We start from the raw sequence: 20,355 nt of genomic DNA, 5'->3' as shown, positions 1-20,355 counted from the left end.
GGTCATCTTTAACCAATTGAAAAGCTTTTCATTTAGAGTTAGGTAATTTTTGAGTTTATGTAGCGTAAAAATTGAAAATATTAACCCAATTTATTCACATCAGTTACGGATAATCCCATTTCTATTTATTTACCTTCATAACAAGTGGTTTAGTCTAAAGATGGTCGTCGGCCGGGCCGAGTCCACAGAATGTGGGCCTAACCGGGCTAGGGCCACGATATACCCACAATGTATCGAGTCAAGTCGTGTTGGGCCAAAAAGTTTAAAATGAGGCCCAGCCCGAGCCCTCGGGCTTTCGTGCCGGGCCGTCGTGTCTAAGGTTAATTTTACTAAATTCAGCATGCTGAGTCGAGTCGTGCCGTACCTTGTCGTGCTTTTTCCCAGAAAATTAAGGCACAGGCCCTGCCCACGGCTTCGTGCCCGTGCCAGGCCGGGCATTTCCTGTGTCGGATCGGGCTTCGGGCCGGCCCTGCCTGGCCCACAACCATCTTTAGTTTGGTCGGGTCATTTTTGTCGTGTCTATGTGAGCCCATAGCCCTATCAGTCTATCACCCATGTAATCATGTATACCGTGTCACTGTTGTGTTGAAAATTACAAACGTGGTATAAATAGATAGAGTAGCTGATTTATCAAACAACAAAAAATCAAAGAAACAATGGCGAGAGCAATCGGGATCTTACTCTTTCTGGTGCTGATCGCATTGGGTAACTTTTCTCTCTCATCAGTCTCCCCCCTCCCTCTTCTCTAATTTCAACTTTTATATTTCTGGATCTGACATTTTCAATTATCCCCATTAATCCACATTTCCGTATTCTCTGTGTGTGTTAACAGGTTCAGCTTATGCAAAAAAGTCAGATGATGTGAAGGAGTTGCAGATCGGTGTTAAGGTATAACTTTCGTTCTGATTTTGAGTTAGTATTTTCTATGTTTAGTGGTAAATTCCATATGCATTATATATATTTTCTGATTTAATTCTGTTCTCCGATTGAATCTGTCTCATGGGATTTACATATATATTTTTTTTTTGGCAAGTAGGGGATTTACTTGTTTGACAAGCTAGATGATGATTTCATTGGTTGGTTTGATTTTTATTTGAATTGATAATAGGAAGAACTCAATTTTGTTTTCCCTGCCTTTTTATTTTTTGAATTTTAATTAATATCCTGAGTTTTTTTAAGTGTGATTAGCACTCAGTGATGCTTTTATATGATGTGGGATATTCCCAGGTTGATCTTCAAATCAATTTAGCTCATTTTAGTTATTAAGCACTTGATGCACAAATTGTCAAATTACACAGTTTTTGGATGATGTTTTGAGCATTTGTGTTTGGAGATAGTGTAGTTGTGTAGAAAATGTATGTTATAGTATTCAGTTGTGAGGTTAAGTTTGCTCATAGGCTGTAGCAACAAGTGCATGTACACTACATTTTCAAACAGTGGCATTGGAAGTACCTTCCGTCCATGATCCGGTGTCCCATATGCTGATATGCGCTGTATACTTACATCTGTGCACTTAGATATGGTAGAAACTCACTCTCTGTTTTCATTACAGTACAAGCCAACATCTTGTGAGATCAAAGCTCACAAAGGTGACAAAATCAAGGTCCACTATCGGGTGAGTTTGCTATTTCGCTTATTATTATTGTTTGGAGAAGTTCAATACAACTATTAGCAAGCTTGAGGTTAGGGTTAGTCCCAAAGGATATTCAGAATGGTCACTGACATTATCTGGTACATGTTGCCTCATCCGGCAGGGACAACTCACAGATGGGACTGTTTTCGACTCCAGCTTTGAAAGGGGCGATCCCATAGAGTTTCAACTTGGTGGCGGCCAAGTGATCAAAGGTATCCAGGAACTTGCTGTTTTCGTGTCCTTGTTATGTGAACTTGCATTGTTCTATTTTAACTATTCCTAGTATAAAAAAATCTAATATCAGTATTTCAAAAATATGATGATTACTACAAATACACCCATTTTACACTTTCAAATTATGTTTCTTTGTATGATAAAATCAGACAATTATCCTGCTATGATCTCTGAGATGTAAGAATTCTTCCTGCCTTCCCCACGCCATTTCACATTTTAAGTTTTAGTTCTTGTCTCTTTCATCTTCTATGGTAGCTTTGCTTCTTATTAGTTGTGGTTAGAGCAAGAAGCCAAGAAATACAATCGTTGATAAGTTTTAGTATGAACTCGATAGTCGATACAGTAAATGCACCATTGTGTATATGCTTGTAGAAGTTGAACAGTAATCTGGTGCTTAAGTGCACAATTGCTTATCCTTTCTTCGAAATGGGCAATTCAAGGTTTATTTTTTAACGAAGAATGCTTGGAATGAAAAGTACTCCGTAATTCAATAATCTTTAGTCGTTCCCTCATCTAATTCTATTTCATTGATTAGTCGATTTTTTTAAGGGCGTGTAAAGTAAGCTGCAAGTTGATGGCAGTCAAATTAGGTTGTAAAATCTTTAACAGTGAACAATAAATTTAGTTGCTAAAAACTTGGCTGGTGTTTAACAATTGCTGTAAATGCAGGTTGGGACCAAGGGCTGTTGGGAATGTGTGTGGGCGAGAAGAGAAAATTGAAAATACCAGCAAAGCTCGGTTATGGCGAGCAAGGATCTCCTCCAACAATTCCAGGTAAACTTCTTCAACTTCTAACTACTGTGTAGCTAGTGTGAAAAGTAGAAGTGTCAAGTGTTGGTTATTGAATGTGCGTTAATTTCAGTCATGGCCGAACATATGTTCTCTAGCTTTTCTTTTGTTTCTTTCTGGTTTTCCTCTGATAACTGTCAAATACTGCCTTTGAGAATGTAGCACTAACCTTAGACTTAACTTTGCTGTGCCGCACAAATTTCAAATCCATTGATTACTGGATACTGCCATACTGGACGACTCTAGTCCTGAGTTTTTGGTACTTGCAGTACTATTGCACGAATTAGTTAATAGTCTAGATTTGGGTGTTTTTTAGAATTCAGATTATATTTGATGCTGGAGTATTTTAAATCATTATGGTTAGTTGGTTATGTTTTTCTTGGAAAATAGAGTAGTTCAACAAGTAATAGAACTCACCCGAAAAGTTTTTTTTGAGCTCCTAACGTGACACATACTTAGAAAATAGTTTACTGACATGGAGATTGATTGTTGATACTACTTCATGAATTAGGCTCGTCGCTTGTGGTATGATCATAAAAACAGGTTCATTTTCTATGTCAAATTCTACTCCCAACAATCGCTAATTGACCTATAAATCAAATTTCTGCAAGATTCTTAATCATTGTGTATTTGTGGAATGATCTGCTTTCTAAATCCTAAACTGTAAAATGCTTGCAGGTGGAGCAACTCTAGTATTTGACACTGAGCTTGTTTCTGTGAATGGAGCACCATCCAGCGGAGCTGAAGACATTGACGAAGACCTAGAAGCCTTTGATGAAGAACTATAGACTGGAAGATCACTAGTTTAAGTTTACGGGCAAAGTAGACATATATAATGTTGTTAGATCATTGAGTTTCCCACAGTAGTTTTTTGTTGAACACACCATTCGAGTAGGATGTCCAACTTGTCAAACCTCAGTAAAGTGAGAGATCAGTAATTTCACTCGTATTTGAAATGGGAAAATAACTTGTATCCTTTTTTTTCCAAGGTTCTATCGCCTTTTTGGATTTTTGATCAAGGAATTTTTGTTTAGAACCCTAAACAAAAAATTATGAAGCTCGATAGGTTTGTTCGAGGTTGATCATCAAATGTTTTAACTAAGAAATATTTGATCATTAAGTTTTCCATGTTTTATGTGCAGGGCCGGTACTGACTTTTTGGTGGCCTATGGGCGAAACAAAAAATCGAGGCCCTTACTTTTAAAAGGGCACATAGAAAAAAAAATTGTGAATCGATGTAATGTACTTTTATTATTGAAAAATTTATGTAAATAATTGGCGTTTCACTTCTTAAGACTCAATACTACTCTATATCTAATTAAATTAGCCATGAGAAATTAACTCTATTACAAAATATGAAGGCTTGAATACTTTCAACCTTGTGCCATTAAACATGAATTATATTCTAATATTTTAAATATTAATCATCAAGCATAAGACAACGATGAATTACTGAAGGGAAATGAAACTTGAAATTTTATCAGTGATAATTTTTGAAGTACAATAAACTATAACCCAATTATTTTTGCTAAACTCCAAATTAAAATAAGGAGTGTGATTATATTAACAAATGAAGAAGAAAATATATGATTCTAAGGATAGTACACGGCTCTACTTTTGGTGTTTATTTGGATTCTAATTGGGTAATAGATTATAATTGCATAGTTAGCAAATGAGAAATAACAAAAAAAATAAAAAAAATAAAAACAAACTACCACCTCTAGTTGTCGAACCTTGGTGGACGCCCTGATATATCAGGCAATCAAACCACTGCTCTACAGTGCATACTATAAGTTTTTCATTGAATATTACATATTTTAGCATTAACTGGCTTAATAAATGTTGGGCTTTTTCCCTGGGGCCCAGGGCGGCGGCCCCTTATGCCCTGCCCCAGGGCCGGCCCTGTTTATGTGTTAAAAATAAGGAAAATTTGTGAAAAAATGCCTTTTATATTATATTTTTTTGTAAAAAAAAATCTTTTAAAACTTTTCATTTTGAAAAAACACCATACATGTTAATATTGTTATATAAGCATAGCGTAAGATATGATTTAGACCAAAAAGTAACTTCCCGGACAATGATTTTCATCTTTTCCTTCCAACTATATGTGGCATGCATTGTTTTTCTATGATAATTGTCAACCGTGTAATATATTTGGAGGATAAAAATGGAAGTTAACGTTCGAAAACTTGATTTTTGGCAAATCCGACATTAAAGTACGTTTTATAAAAATAAAAATTAACATGTAAGGTGTTTTCTCACAAGAAAAAAGATTTTAAAGATTTTTTCTCATAAAGACTGTGATATTAAAGGTTTATTCTCATAAATTTGTCTAAATAAATATCCATTAGAAATATAGTTATGTTATTAAAAAATTAAAATATTGAAAAGAACTCGAGCTTGTTCACGAGTTTTTGAGCCGAACCATTGATAGATCAGGCTTGGCTTGTTAAGATATTGAGCTGCTCAAGCTTGGCTCAAGTTTTATTAAATCGAACATCGAGTAATTCGCGAACAGACTCAGATTTTTTACACCGTCTATTAATTAATTTTTTGAGAGGGAGAAGTCTACTCCTAGAAAAACTCCACCTCTCTAGAACAATCCTATGCTAGTCCTGGCCGGCTGGCCCATCTTACACGAACTTCTCTTTCTTTCTCCCCACTCTTTTCCATTTCTATTTTTTTTTCTATTTTTTTGCCTTAAGCTCTGATTGGAATTTGGAAGTGTCTAGAACCCCAAAGCACAACACCCCTCTCTCTCTATAAACCCTTTCTCCGTCTTCTCACCCATTTTCATCTGAAATTCCTAGATTTGTCTCTCTAGATTATTCAGCTGCTATCAATCAACCTCGCACTTCAGTCCATTTCTCTCTCATCTAGAAAATGGAAGATTTTGAAATGCCGGCGGCGGAGGAAATGATGAACGACGAAGCAATGGACTTCGGCGACGAAGCTCCACCGATGAAAGTCGGCGAAGAACAGGAGATCGGTAAAGATGGCTTGAAGAAGAAGCTTCTCAAGGAAGGTGATGGCTGGGATACTCCTGACAATGGCGACGAAGTTGAAGGTTTTTGTTTCTTCACATTTCCGAATTTCTCAGTTTGTTTCAGCGAATTGAACTTTCCTATTTTATTCTCTATCTTACGCTGATTATAGCTTTCCGAATGAATTTTTGAATAATTTGCAGTGCATTACACTGGAACATTGTTGGATGGAACGAAGTTCGATTCGAGCCGCGATAGAGGCACTCCTTTCAAGTTCACTCTTGGCCAAGGTTTGATTAACTAACTAACATTGCTTCATTTTTTTATTTTTATTTTTTTATTTACCTTTTGAGGTTGTAATTATTGATGTGTAAATGATGTTGTTACTTCGATATTTGTATCTGAATTGAATGTTTTGGTTTAAAATCAGCGAGGAGTAGATGTTGATGTAATTTGTAAGTGTTGGATCATTGGTTTTGATAATGTGCAATTAGCGCTAATCCCCAGTTAAAGTTGATACAGTAATTTAATGGACCTTTTTCTATTGTGTATGTTATGGTTGTTTGAATGTTTAATCTTAGCAGCATTGGGCTTGCTTGTTTTAGTAGTGGTAGTACTAGCAGGCTAGCAGCGTTGATGTTTATAAGAACATTAGATAGGGCCTTAGTTGTTTTAGATGCATTTGCTTCCTCTTTGACATTGTCCTTTTTTCGACTGGCTCTCGGTTTTTAGAGGAAGAACATATAGCTACAACAACAATAATACTAATAATATTACTGTTTGATTGAGCAAAGTAAGTTGCAATGTGATTTAAGACATGAAATTCAGTTTAGGTTAGGTTTAATAAGTTAGGTTTAGTTCAAACTCCATCTAAGTTTTGGAGAATTTAGGCTCCGTTTGGTTTAGTGTAAAACCTTTCCAGTGTAAAATGATTTTTCATGGAAAACATTTTTCAAGGGAAACACAATTCCTAACTAGTTTTCATTCAGTTGGTTCCTTAAATGAAAATGGGAGAAGATGGTGAACATTGAGAGGAAGAAGAGAGAGGGAGGTAAGAAGGGAAGTTGGAAAAGTGTTTTCCCTTCCTTTCAAATGAAAAAGGTTTTTCCGTCTTGGAGGGAGTTATGGAAAACTGTTTTCTATCCCTTGCCCAACCAAACAACGTAAAATGATTGAAAAGGGAAAAATCGTTTTCTATGAAAACGTTTTACACCCTACCAAAACGGAGCCTTAGGGGAAATGGAAACATTCATAAGGCTGTATCTTGAGAATACATTTGATAGTATGTCTGTTAAGATGGAAGTTTTCCCATGTGTAGGTTCTTTCTGACATGATTGTGTATAATGATTGTAACAGGTCAAGTCATTAAGGGGTGGGATGTTGGTATTAAAACGATGAAAAAGGGTGAAAATGCTGTTTTGACTATTCCTCCCGAGATGGCCTATGGAGAAAGTGGTTCACCTCCTACCATCCCGCCGAATGCTACTCTGCAATTTGATGTCGAGCTTCTATCTTGGCTTAGTGTGAAGGATATTTGCAAGGATGGTGGAATCTTTAAGAAAATTCTCACTGAAGGAGAGAAGTGGGAAAATCCAAAGGATGCTGATGAGGTGATTGGTAAGCTACTGATTTTGGTTGAAGTGTTACCATGTAAGTGCAAATAGCCTCACAATCTCACATAGTACTTTGTTACCTATCCGTTAAACTGTATGCAGTGAGTTACGAAGCTCGCCTTGAAGATGGAACATTGGTTGGGAAGTCTGACGGCGTGGAGTTCACTGTTAGTGAAGGTGTGTTTACATATGAATATATGCACTCTGTCTTATAAGAAGTTTTCTCAATATGAAGATATTGATGGTGATTTTTTGTCTGAGCAAGGTCATTTCTGTCCTGCACTGTCAAAGGCTGTGAAGACTATGAAGAAGGGGGAGAAGGTGCTTCTAACTGTTATGCCGCAATGTAAGGTTTTTATCTTTAAAAGAAGGCTGTATTTGGTAATAAAAGTCTTTTGTATTAATTGACTCTGTTTATTGCAGATGGGTTTGGAGAGCAAGGCAAGCCGGCTTCTGGCAATGAAGGTGCTGTTCCTCCAAATGCCACACTTCAAATCACCCTAATGCTGGTATCGTGGAAGACTGTGTCTAATGTCACTGATGACAAGAAGGTTGTCAAAAAGATACTGAAGGAAGGAGAAGGATATGACCGCCCTAACGAGGGAGCTGTTGTAAAATGTGAGTAGGGAGAGTCTCTGTTTTTCTAACAAAGGCAGTTGTTGGCTGTGCACTATTTTGACACTGATTGTTTTCTGGCAGTGAAATTAATTGGAAAGCTTGAAGATGGCACTGTATTTTTAAAGAAGGGTCATGAAGATGGAGAAGAGCCTGTTGAATTTATGACAGATGAAGGTACATCACCTGTAGGCCTGTATAGTTCCCTAATTTCCGTCTCTTTAGAATTTTCTTTATAAGTGTATGACTTTCTAACATCTGAGCAGAACAAGTTATCGACGGGCTTGATAGAGCTGTTTTGACATTGAAGAAAGGAGAGGTGGCCCTGTTGACTATTGCTCCAGAATATGCCTTTGGTTCAGTGGAATCCAAGCAGGACTTGGCTGTGGTTCCTCCCAACTCTACAGTGTATTATGAAGTAGAATTGGTTTCATTCGTGAAGGTTGGTTGGCTTTTTCCTTCTTGAAATTTTAGTTTTGACAATTATTTTTGAACTCTATGTCCAATCGATTTTAATGGTTACTTCAGGAGAAGGAATCCTGGGACATGAACACCGAAGAGAAAATTGAAGCAGCAGGCAAGAAGAAGGAAGAAGGAAATGCATTGTTTAAAGCTGGAAAATATGTCAGAGCATCAAAGAGATATGAGAAGGTGAAGCAGCAAACATTTATAGATCATAGATACTATAATTTTTACTGTTCTGTGTGCAAGAAACCTAACATGCATTTTCTTCCGTACCAGGCTGTCAAATATGTAGAGTATGACACATCATTCAGTGACGAGGAGAAGAAGCAGACAAAGGTCTTGAAGATATCTTGCAATTTGAACAATGCAGCCTGTAAGCTGAAGTTGAAAGAATATAAACCGGCAGAGAAACTTTGCACCAAGGTAAAAGACATGCCCTACACTATGATTAACTATGAACTTGTCTCTGAGATTTGGTTCTTTACCTTTGATTAATTTTGTGTGGAAATTGTAGGTGTTGGAAATGGACAGCATGAATGTTAAAGCACTCTACAGAAGGGCACAGGCATATATGAACTTGGCAGATCTTGAGTTGGCAGAGTTTGACATTAAGAAGGCTCTGGAAATTGACCCTGAAAACAGGTATATTCAAACTACACATGACGTTTCTAACTTCTAAATAAATTAAAACGATTATTAAGGAACTGATAAATAGACATTCAAAATACCTGAGGATTGAAGAGGTAACCTTCACATGGAATTGGTCAGTTTCCCTTTGATTGCTGTGATGTTTGATCTTTGATTCCTTGATGGTTGAATGACTATAGTTTGTATTCTGACCGATTACAAACGACTGTCCTATTTACTTTAAAGTCTTACTGTTAGAAAATTGGAAATGAATTTGAATGTGATGTATGGATGTGGTTGGTGACCATGCTGAATTGCTGAGTAAAGTTGGTTCTTTTTTGTCGTTGAATTTGGCATACATCAAAATACTGACGGTTTCACTGCTTTGTGCTGATGCAGAGATGTTAAACTGGAACAGAAGAAGTTGAAGGAGAAAATGAAAGAATATAACAAGAAGGACGCCCAACTTTATGGCAAAATGTTCTCAAAGTTCGCTTGATTCAAATGCAAGACTGTAAGGAATAAGCTGGAGCAGAACTAATATGGCAATTATTCAACTAAAGGGTGTTGTGGTTTCACTATTACCTTTCTTTTGACCTTAGTTACAGAACATGGAAATCCTTTTGATTTGAGAAACGCTGATATGGTTTCCTCTCATAGTGGATAATTGGTTTTTCTTTAACCAGTGTTTAATTATGAATTGGAATAGACATTTGAATATTACGCTGAGCCAGTATATTACTCCTACTTCAAGTAGGAAAAAAGAAACTACACTGTATGCTTGGAAGAGGTAGCATGGTTGAGCGAAGAGTGCTCATGTTTTGTGATCTGCAACAAGTTGACCGTGGGCATGGCAACATGCGCCATGCATGTATTCCCGTAGCTTTAATGGCGCTTAGCGTGTTCTCTTCTTCGACCCCATTGGTAATATTAAGGGTATGCTTAGATTGCGTGTAATGGATTATGGGGGTAATAAAAGTCAAACCACCATAATAAAAAGACAATGAAGTCGAATTGAGGTGGTTGCAAGGAGGGTGGTGTGGTGGTATTGTTTCATTTGCCACCCCTTTATCCCCTCATCATACCTTCAATTACCGTTTGACTTTTATTACTCCTTTAATACATTACCCTCAATCCAAGCATGTCCTAAGATGCAATTAATAACCTGTATTGAAAAGACTGAAAAAGGCAAGGTCGACTCCACACACGTTACCGTGTTCTTCAATATTGATACGCACAAAGCGATGTAATGGTTTTTTCTGGTGCAAAAAAAAGCAAAAGAAAGAGCACTCTACGCTCAACCATGCTACGTTCCTGGCATATAGACTTCTAAAGAGTCCTGCTACAAAAGGAAGAAATTCCAAAGCAAATTCCCTCCCCAGTGACAACCAAAATAACAACAAAACAGATTAAAAAAAGATTTTAACACTTGGATATCATTTTCCCTGATTAACAGTGCACTTAAAGACCATATCATGATAACAATCAAACATCCGACGCTTATTGTTGGGTAATTGCCTCTGAGAGGTACTGCAAATGCAAAACAAAAATTAAATCCCAACCACAGTTAGGGAATTGGGAAGTAAACTAGCATCTCTTGATTCTTACAAGCAAGTCCTAATATGCCTCAAGATGAGACACGAATCACATGATACATGAAATAATACAGGAAATAATACAATACACCTTCTCCGAGGTTGGATACAACAAAAATCTTAATCTGGCTTCCTATTTTCCGTATCTAAAGAGGAGCAAGGATACAACAAATCCTCACAACCTAATCAAATGTCACTGCTAACAGATTTAATCATCAGGTAAAGAACAATTTTTTTACTGATCTAGAGCAGTAAATGTTTACTATAAAGAATGGTTTGAAAAATTAACATATTCACCAGAGGTCACCCTTTCTTGACACCAGTGATTTACAGTAAAAGTGTAGTTTTACCACAAACAATCCAAAGCACACTGAGCTTCCTCCACTACAGGGATCTGCACCGAAGACCCAGGCTATGCGATACTAAATTTTTGCGTAACCTGGTAACTGTAAATATGAACTGTCTCCACGAACGAATAAATACAGATATAGGCTGTAATCCAATGCCAATGGAATAAATAGCTGAACTTCTTACAAATTCTGTGCGGTCAAAGAAGCTTTCATTATTCGTACTCCCAATGGAATATAGGTGATTAGGCATATCGTTTTCGCATAGACCAGATTCTTTGGCAAAGATTTCCATAGCAGCTTGTTACTGCCCAGGCAATGTAACATAAGGCTTCAACTTACTTGCTCTCCTATCAAATCGAGGCCGACAATCAGGAAAGTGATTCCTTGAAATAACAGGAAATAAAAGTGAATTCCTTGTGCTGATAACAAGCTTCTGACCGAGGCAGTCAATAAAATAAACGCCAGGGCAAGTTCTTTTCTGTACAATCGATTTATTTTAATTTTCCCACTTTTCTTACTCATGTTCAACTTGTTCAGCTCTTCAAGGCCCGAGTCTGACGCAGACCTTTGTAAAGTGGACGTGTTCGCTGAAATTTCAGATTCTTTTTCTGATAAACCGAGTAGATCGGCTTCAGATGACCTTCCTGATTTCTTTGTTACTACCCACTCATAGGAACCTTTAAATCGAAATAGTCCAGTAATCATGGCATTGAACTTGGTAACTGACATAGTGTTCTCAAACAATAAATAGGGAACTATAAATGGGAATGACTGTGGAGCTGGAAGGATATTCAACAGAGACATGAAACCAGGGACATAACAGACTACCCAAGCCGGTAAATGAGCTTCTGGGAGAAACATTGTCAGTGGAAGAATGATGCAGAAAAGAGTGAAGGAATAGAAGGGTAGAATAAGCTTTCTGAGCAAAAAGAAAAGAAATATTAGGTTGAACTTCTTCGTCCAACTCACCTGAAACATAAAGAGAATATCACAAAAGAAAAAGTGTATTAGCTAGACAAAATTAGGTCCATAATCTATTTTTTTTACAAAACACTATATTTTATAACACTAAACTACTCTAAAATATCAGTTTAAATATTCATCACAGGGAAACACTGAATAACTTTATTGATGGTACTATGATAGTACTTGTAACTGGCATTTGCAACTGCTAATGTATGTGTTGCTAAGAAAAGGATGCAGGCTTGAACCTGCTAAACCAAAGAGTATTTCTTCGCAAAGAAAAGTCCAAATCCCAACTGAAACGTGACTTACTCAAGTACTCAATCCCCAGATAAAAGGAAGATACAGAAAACAATTGGAGGAGATCTGAAGTTCTGTACAACAGCAGAAGTATGGCCTTGAAGCCAATATGCATAATTTCTAGAATTCCAAACAATGTTAGGCCTCACTAGAAAAGGCACAAACCTTAACAGTTGGTAGCTATGTTGCTCAGACTATTATTTGGGTGTCGTGTCCGACAAGGGATTGGAGGATCTGACACTCTAGATGTAATAAATTTCATTCAAGACCACTCTATATTTGGGTGTCTTGTGGTGTCGAAGGATCGGAGGATCCGACACCATCCGTTAACCAGAGTGTCGAAGTAACATAGGTTCGTAATCATCAAAGTGGACAAAGGACATATCCTCTTTCAAACGATAAGTCGATATTACTTCAGTTTCAAGTTTCAACATGGTCCCCTTTTTTTGGTGCAATTATGCTACAGCTCACAACTAGTCTTATCAACCTACCATAAACTTGCTTCAGTTTAATTCTAGTATACATCACAAAGTTAAAAATAAATCCTCGAGGTCATGAGATCAAGTCCGGTACTTTGAATCCCTCACCTCTCCACGCTCTCAAGCCTCAACGTGGCTGTGCTGCGGTGATGGTTGGGCTGTAACTCTGATATAAAAATTAAAAAATAAAAAAGAAAAAAAACCTCCAATCCCCCCCACCAGCCCCTTTTTTTCCTGATAGAGGATACCCATACTGTACCTAACCATAAAAAACCCTCCAATCTCCCCCCAGCCGCTATCTCCTGAAAGACGAGACCCGTACTGTAACTAATAAAAAAAAATCCCTCCAATCCTCCCAGCCGCCCACTCCACAGACATTAGTCCCTATAATCCAACACGCCAACCCTCCATGACAAGTGACTTGGTAACTATATCAAAAGGTATCTGTGCATTTTATCTTTGAATTATTACAACATTGAATCCTTAATCCAAATGATGGGGTTGGCTACATTAACCATTTTGTCAACCATGATCTTCTCCCTCCAATTCCCTTATATCAAGTGTTATATGCTCCTGCAAACCAAAATTTTCATTATCATTCTTAACTCCTTCCATCCAAGTCATCTTCGGTCTCCCTCAGCTTCTTCTAAGATCCCCTTGATCCCAACTCTCTACTTTCCTTGTTCACCTTCGGATCTCCGTCTCACATGCTCAAACCAATGTAATTGGTTCTCCCTTATTTTATCATCAATATCCGTAGCTCCAACTTACCTCCTCCTAATTATATCCTTTAAACCACAGAACCATGTAACATCCGCATCTTTGAATTATTGCAGCGAATAAATGATTTGTGACAAAATCCATATGACAATTTCCCTGCACATTCTCTAAAACCTAGTCATAACAGTTCCCTGGATTCCCTATCCCATATTTACCTAACCCAACCAAAAGCTCGCTGACAACATTGAATAATCAGCAGCAAGCTTACAAGGGCAAGCAAAAGCAGAGAAAACAGAAATGTAAAATTCAATCCCAAATCAAAGAAGATTAAACATATTGAGAAATTGAGATAACATACTACGTACCTTCGAACGAATTATTTCCATGAAGCACATACGAAATAATTGCATAGGGCCTGAATGCCAGCGATATTGCTGTTTCTTGTACGCTTCATAAGACTCTGGCAGCTCACAAAGACACTGCAAAAATATATAAACTCAGAACAAGCATGCTTCATCATTTCACCAAATTATCAAACTATAAGTATTCCGGCATGTACCAACCTTCACATCATTCAGAAAGATGAATTTCCATCCACAAAGATGAGCACGGACAGCAACATCCATGTCTTCAACAGTTGTCCTTTCTGACCAGCCACCACAATCCTCTAAAGCCTTGATCCTCCAGACACCAGCTGTTCCATTAAAACCAAAGAAGTTGATGAACACTCCATTGACTTGCTGCTCAACCTCAAAGTGGAAGGCCAAATTTATGTATTGCAATCTTGTCAGCAAGTTTTCATCCTTGTTCACAAATTCCCACCTTGTTTGGACTAATGCAAGGTCATCATTTCCCTTAAATACAATGAGGAGAAGAAAGAAGGCATTTAGATGAAGTACAAATAGCTTACTATACTTTGAATAATCTAATGAGACAGTACAAAATGATATAATGTCATTCACCAGTCTACGCATTTAATTTTCTGACTTCATAACTTCATAGGCCTTACCCCGTATAAGTTTGAAAGACCAGTGCAAGAGTTGCATAAGTGAAGGAAAGTCTCAGCTTCTCAACAAAAATGTATTTATTCAACCTTAACAGTAGAGGAAATTCATAAATAACAAATAGACTACCTTGAAATATGGAACAGTTTTCTTCAGAAAATCTGGTGTTGGTTGAAAGTCAGCATCAAATATGGCAACAAACTCGTAGTCTTTGACATAGTTACAGTTCATTGCAGATTTTAGATTTCCAGCCTTATAACCTGTCCGGATAAGACGGTGTCTATACAAGATGCGAACACCCCTTTGTTGCCACTTTTGAACTTCTGCTTTTATCAGCTGTTGGACATCTGGATCATCAGAATCGTCCAAAACTTGCACAAGCATTCTTTCCCTTGGCCAGTCTTGGACACATGCTGCTCCAATGGAATTTTGATAGACCTGTTCAACATACACCAAAGAACTTTTAGCTGGAGAAAGATCAGAGATGATCCAATTATCAGAAAACTATGTTAGATCACAATGCCCTACTAGTAGATACTCAATGATTTCATGACAAATGCTAGCAACTTAACATACAGTTCCTCATTTTAACCTAGGAACTTAACTGCCAAATTCAAAAGGCAATGAATTTAAGTGTTGTATATCCACTTCCAGACCAGTTTTGCAAGAATTGTAAAGAAACTATAATAACATAACATGCAAAAATCTGGGCAGCAAACCAATCAAGAAAAGGAGAGGATTATTTCAAGAGGGAAACAGAGTTAGGGGAAAGGTCAGAAAATTAAAGATAGAAATTGAAATTGGCAAAATGGGTGGTCTTTTTAGCTCCCACGTCTGTATGTATGGTGCAAAAAAAAAGTAAGAAAACATGAGAGAAAGAGCAACTTCTTGCAGAAGCTTGTCAAAGTACACAACCTCTCATGAAAACAGACAATTAAAAACTGAATTATGAAGAAAGTTTGTTTGAAACGTGTAAATGCTAAGCTAAATCCACAAAAGGATCATTCTCATTCTTAGCAAACAAAACAAAACAAAAAATAGATTCATCCTCATGACAACCGCATTATGATAGATCTTTGGAAGAACTAATTAATCAGACAAGATTAAGATAGAGTCTCATTCTATAGTAGTCAAATGCCAACATCAAATATTAGGCCTTAACGCCATTCAAATATTCAATGACCTAAAATATATCTGTACTACTAAGTTAAATCCCTAATCTTGAAAGTACCACTAATGATCTTGCTACTCCGTAGATTACTTGCCACTATTCTTTACAAAAAAATATGGATACCGTCAATCTTATAGCATCCCTGCCACTTTCTCTCACTGTGAGTCTATGGGGACAATCTATAAAAAGACAATATCAATGGTTTTGTCAAGAAGCAATGACGTTGAAATATGGAGCATAGTCAGCATACCATGGAGCTGGAATCTTAGGGGGTCAATGGATTCATGCTTACTATGTACTTAGTGGAACAGTGTACTGTGGGATATCCCTTACCCAAAACAGGCTGCTTGGATCATCAAGAGGATTTTAGGGTTAAAGAAATCAAGATAGACCAAGGATATTTGAGTGGCAGTAAAAAAAAGGGAAATAAAAGATTTGGATTTCTGACATGGCCGTCATCCGTAATGCTTGGGCAGAACTACAGAACTCATCAGTGATAGGAGAAGAAGAATTCATGTAAATGACTTGTTGAGATTGACATTTTAATTCATGTAGGCATATAGCTGAGTAAGCTGGCCCGTACTTTTGAAATTAAGGAACTGATGTTGTTTTAGCTCAATCGTTTCAGCAGGTCTTATGGGGTTTGATAACTGCAACAGGAAAAAATTGTATGAAAAGCTATCCCTAAAGCACAAGGTGCCTCATTAGACAAAAACAATCCTTTGATCACTCGTTGCAAAACCTAGGGAGAATTTCTGTTTGTGTTTGGCTGTCAGATAAATTGATGGTTTGACCACTCAAGATATGTTGCTTTAATTTTGGCATTTCTTGCCACCTTTTATGCGATCAAGTTATGGAAAGCCCTGAGTTCCTGACCATTTATTCTTTTTTTTTCTACTGGGGTATTTATTCTTCTTTCAGCACTCATTTGTCAAATTTCTCTCTTTTGGAGGACTACCAGTAGAAAGAAAAGCTAAGAATTAGTAAACCTGCTCTGGGTGGTAATGTGGTACTCCCTCTTTGTTTCTGAATAAATGCATCACTTGGACTTTTGCACTATTCATATACTAGGTTTGGCTTGATTTTTTACTACTATATACACAGTTAATTGTTATTATGGAATATGTTATTGGATTAGTCACAACGTATATTTTCACTATTTCAACTTTTTTTATAGCATTTACAATAGACAATTAAAAACATTAGTCGTCAAAGTTGTACCACTGGCAAGTGTGTTGGTCAAAGTGATGCATTTATACAGAAATGGAGAGAGTATAATTCAAAAGATTCAGGCTGTCACGAACCAGAGGCTGCAGCAGGGGGCATCCGGTATTCCAATGTTAACATTCAGGACATTATCTTTGATAATTTCAGGACATTATCTTTGATAATTTCTTTTCAAAGCTGAGAGCTTGAAACATAGCAATCTGAGTAGTTTGTAGCAGAGACTTATATTAATTTCCTTAATAATTGTGCTCTTTAAGTGTACACTAATACGATATACCTGCCTGGGTATTTTGATGCATGAATTTTTTTGGGAATAAAAATTTCACTTTCAAAGAGAAAAATGCAAGTTTTTCAAGGTCCTACTCACATCATACAATTTTTTTCGAAGATATTAGGAGAGATGTGTTAGATTTCTATCATTTCATTACATCCCATATGATAAGGGCAGGGAACACGGTGGCTCATTGGTGATAACTCGGATTTGATCTGTATTACTCCGTAGTTCCTATCCTCCAAGTCTCACAACTTTGGCGAACTTTATGTTGCAATACTATATTCCCCTACCTTAATTTCCTTCATAGAAAAAAAAAAAAAAGTCTTAGACTCCAAGCTACGTCATTTGAATCTTCTACAATCAACCAATCAAGGCATGTTCGTAGCCACTGAGCCACATCAATTACTTCCATTCATTTCTAAAATTCTAAATCTTAGTAGAACAAATTCTAAAACCTCCATTCTTTTCTAAATTTGAAATCTGACTAGACAAATTCTAAACTTCCACTAGACATCTAAGCAAAATCTAACATCTACACCATCAGTTTCTTGTCTCAACCACTAACAAAACAAGATGCATATACAATGAGCAAAAATATTAAATCAAAGTCAAAATTAAAGCAGGGAATATGAAACCTACATCATCTTACCTCCCTTTCATTGCACATAGGAATCTGCACTAAAACCATAGGGAAATCCTCCACATTATGATCCTCAGACTTGGAAGAATACTCCATTTCCGCAACCGGCTTAATCCCTCTCAATTTTATCCAAAAACAACCCAACATCAACACGGCACGGTCCACCGATTGCACTAGAAACAATACAATGCAGATATTGGACAAGCTCTGCAATGGCGGAGCTAAATATTCCGCCCTAATTCTCAACCAACTAGCATAAACCAGCTCAACAAACCCTAACACCTCCGCCTTATGCAACGACGGCGGACTAAAATGCCAGCCTTTGAAGTAAGCAATCAGCTCAAAACACAGCAAAATCAGAACCACACCTAAAAGCACTTTGATCAGCCGGTAAAATCTAGAATCGGCAGCGTAACGACGAGGCAGCGGCGGCGAATTAGCGATGCGGCGGTTGGCGGTGCGGAGGAGAGAGAGAAACGAGGAGAAAATGGAAGAGATAGAGTGGAGGAATTGCTGAACCTTCAAAAGACAGAAAAAGGAGAGCTGGCGGATGCTGCGAGTTCGATTGCGGCGATCCTTGTGATTTACAGGCGATGATACAGATTCCGATGTAGCGATCTCGACGGAGACGAAATTAGGGTTTTCGACATTGGAAGTTGACGAAGTAGTAGTAGTAGCAGCAGAGGAAGGTGTGTTGTGGTTGTGGTTGTGATTGAGATTGTTGTGAATCTCCTTTTGCTGCTTGTTCCACCATTCTTGGAACTCGGTGTTTGGAGGTCGAGGCATGGAGGAGGAGAGAGAAAGCTTGAGAGCTTAGCTTCAATGGCGGAAAATTGAGATTTGATTGTTTGTTTGATTGATTGATTGATTGGATTTTAATTGTTAATTTTGTTTCTCTCTCTTTTTTTTTCTTCAGATCTCTTTCTCAGTCATGGCAAGTTGAGGGGGAGTGTCTGAGGTGTTGGAAGTGGGGTCTGTCGTTTTCTCTCTCTTCTGTCTTAACGATCCGAAGTTTAAGGGGATTATTAATATATCTAAAATTAGTAACTAATCATTATTACCGCCTTTACCGGTGTCCAGCTCTAAATCCAACTACAACTATTTTATTTTATTTTATTTTACAATATATGTATGCTTGTATAGTTGTGAGCACGTCGAAATAAAACTCAGGCAAGGCTAAAGCCGGTCATGGTCTTCACTCTTTTGGAAACTTGGAAGGTATCTTCGTTCGGGTCTCAGTTGGGTGGCGCCGAAAATGGGGGGCGGATTTTTTTTTTTTTTATTCCGGTGATCCGATCAGGTGATCACATTGTTTTTATATGACGTAAGTGCAAGCTCTAATCCCTGTACGTAAGTTGTTGTACTACCTTCGTTTCATAAATATTTTTTCGGTTACTATTTACATAAATATTGGATTTAGACATAAGTACAAAAGTTAGTTGTGTATAATAAAACATGGATAAAGTAAGAAAAATGTTTAGAAAAGGTGGGTGAGTGTAAGAAAATAATAAATAAAATAAGAGAAAGTGTAAAAATTGTAAATATTACTCGTATGGGCTAAGAAAGATAGGGTAATAAATTTTGATATCAAAAATAGAATAAAGCAAAGTGTAAATAACATTATGAAACGTACTAAAACGAAAAGTGTAAAGATCATTTTGAAACGGATATAATATATACTTCCTCCGTTCCGAAAATATCGCATCATGGTTGACTTTTACTCATCTAAGCATTATTTTGACTCTTAATATCTCAAATTGTGTGCAAGTAAAAATATAAAAAATTAATATTTAGAAAATATATATATCGATACGAATCTAACATGACCCCATATGAATAAAAATTCATTACGTACAAATCACAAAAAATGGCCAAAGTCGTAGTGTGAATAGTATAAAAAACAAATGGTGCGATATTTTCGGAATGGAGGAAGTATTAATTTCAAAAATTGATTACTTCAACTCGATTAATTGACGCAAAAATAATAATCATGATTTTTGAAATTGGCGTAATCAAAGAATTTACTTAAAAATATAAATACTTCGTATATAATCAAACCTACTTATATTAATTTATTTGTTTGATGAGTATAAATGATTATATACGGAGTATTTAAATTTTTAAGTAAATTCTTTGATTATGCCAATTTCAGAAATGAGGATTATTATTTTTTTCTTAACTGCCCTTCATCAATCAATTTAAATTGTTAAAAAGAGTAAAATAAAACAAAATTTGTTCTTAATTGTTTGGTCAACTTTCAAACAAATCTTATCATGCATATAAATAGTTTCCTTTGATACAATAACCTCTTATGTTCCGTACTACGGAGTATATAAGTTTAGGTATCTTTGACAAAAAAAAATTGCACTGTTATATTGTGAATAAATTGATTAAACTTTTCAAACACTTCTAGTGAATGAATTGTAGAGTAATTGTAGTCCATATTTTCAATATATGTACTCGTCTGATTAGTTAGTTTTATGAATTAATTTCCTAAAAGATTACACATCCTATCTTTGAAGCGATGACAAACCTTTAGGAAGTACTCCCTAGAGCTGGCAAAAATTGACCCAACCCACCAACCCAACCCGAACCCAACCCAATAATAAAGGGTTGGGTCGAGATTTTCAACCCGTTTAATTAAATGGGTCAACCCAACCCAACCCGTTTAA

General features: G+C 36.8%; 3 protein-coding genes across 3 annotated transcripts; 2 read left to right on the top strand and 1 right to left on the bottom strand.

The window, feature by feature from the left end:
* The first annotated feature begins 598 nt into the window (after positions 1 to 598).
* LOC130460738 (peptidyl-prolyl cis-trans isomerase FKBP15-1) lies at positions 599 to 3,644 on the top strand. Its single transcript, XM_056828247.1, has 6 exons — positions 599 to 705; positions 833 to 888; positions 1,553 to 1,615; positions 1,755 to 1,845; positions 2,537 to 2,641; positions 3,335 to 3,644. Exons 1-6 carry the CDS (start codon positions 657 to 659, stop codon positions 3,442 to 3,444), a joined length of 474 nt encoding a protein of 157 aa, XP_056684225.1. The 5' UTR covers positions 599 to 656; the 3' UTR covers positions 3,445 to 3,644.
* Positions 3,645 to 5,322: 1,678 nt separating this feature from the next.
* On the top strand, positions 5,323 to 9,689 carry LOC130460730 (peptidyl-prolyl cis-trans isomerase FKBP62). The gene is made up of 12 exons (XM_056828232.1): positions 5,323 to 5,723; positions 5,844 to 5,930; positions 6,997 to 7,257; positions 7,356 to 7,430; positions 7,519 to 7,599; positions 7,677 to 7,871; positions 7,953 to 8,045; positions 8,135 to 8,310; positions 8,397 to 8,519; positions 8,610 to 8,756; positions 8,848 to 8,975; positions 9,360 to 9,689. Exons 1-12 carry the CDS (start codon positions 5,540 to 5,542, stop codon positions 9,457 to 9,459), a joined length of 1,650 nt encoding a protein of 549 aa, XP_056684210.1. The 5' UTR covers positions 5,323 to 5,539; the 3' UTR covers positions 9,460 to 9,689.
* An 821-nt stretch (positions 9,690 to 10,510) lies between these two features.
* Positions 10,511 to 18,703, bottom strand: LOC130460729 (probable xyloglucan glycosyltransferase 6). Its single transcript, XM_056828229.1, has 5 exons — positions 17,693 to 18,703; positions 14,501 to 14,809; positions 13,931 to 14,221; positions 13,733 to 13,846; positions 10,511 to 11,874 (listed from the first exon to the last, which is right to left on the bottom strand). Exons 1-5 carry the CDS (start codon positions 18,467 to 18,469, stop codon positions 11,236 to 11,238), a joined length of 2,130 nt encoding a protein of 709 aa, XP_056684207.1. The 5' UTR covers positions 18,470 to 18,703; the 3' UTR covers positions 10,511 to 11,235.
* Positions 18,704 to 20,355: the final 1,652 nt, after the last annotated feature.

Source organism: Spinacia oleracea, chromosome 1 (genome assembly GCF_020520425.1).
Source record: "Spinacia oleracea cultivar Varoflay chromosome 1, BTI_SOV_V1, whole genome shotgun sequence".
Lineage (NCBI taxonomy): Eukaryota > Viridiplantae > Streptophyta > Magnoliopsida > Caryophyllales > Amaranthaceae > Spinacia > Spinacia oleracea.
This window is presented reverse-complemented; position numbering and strand designations above follow the sequence as displayed.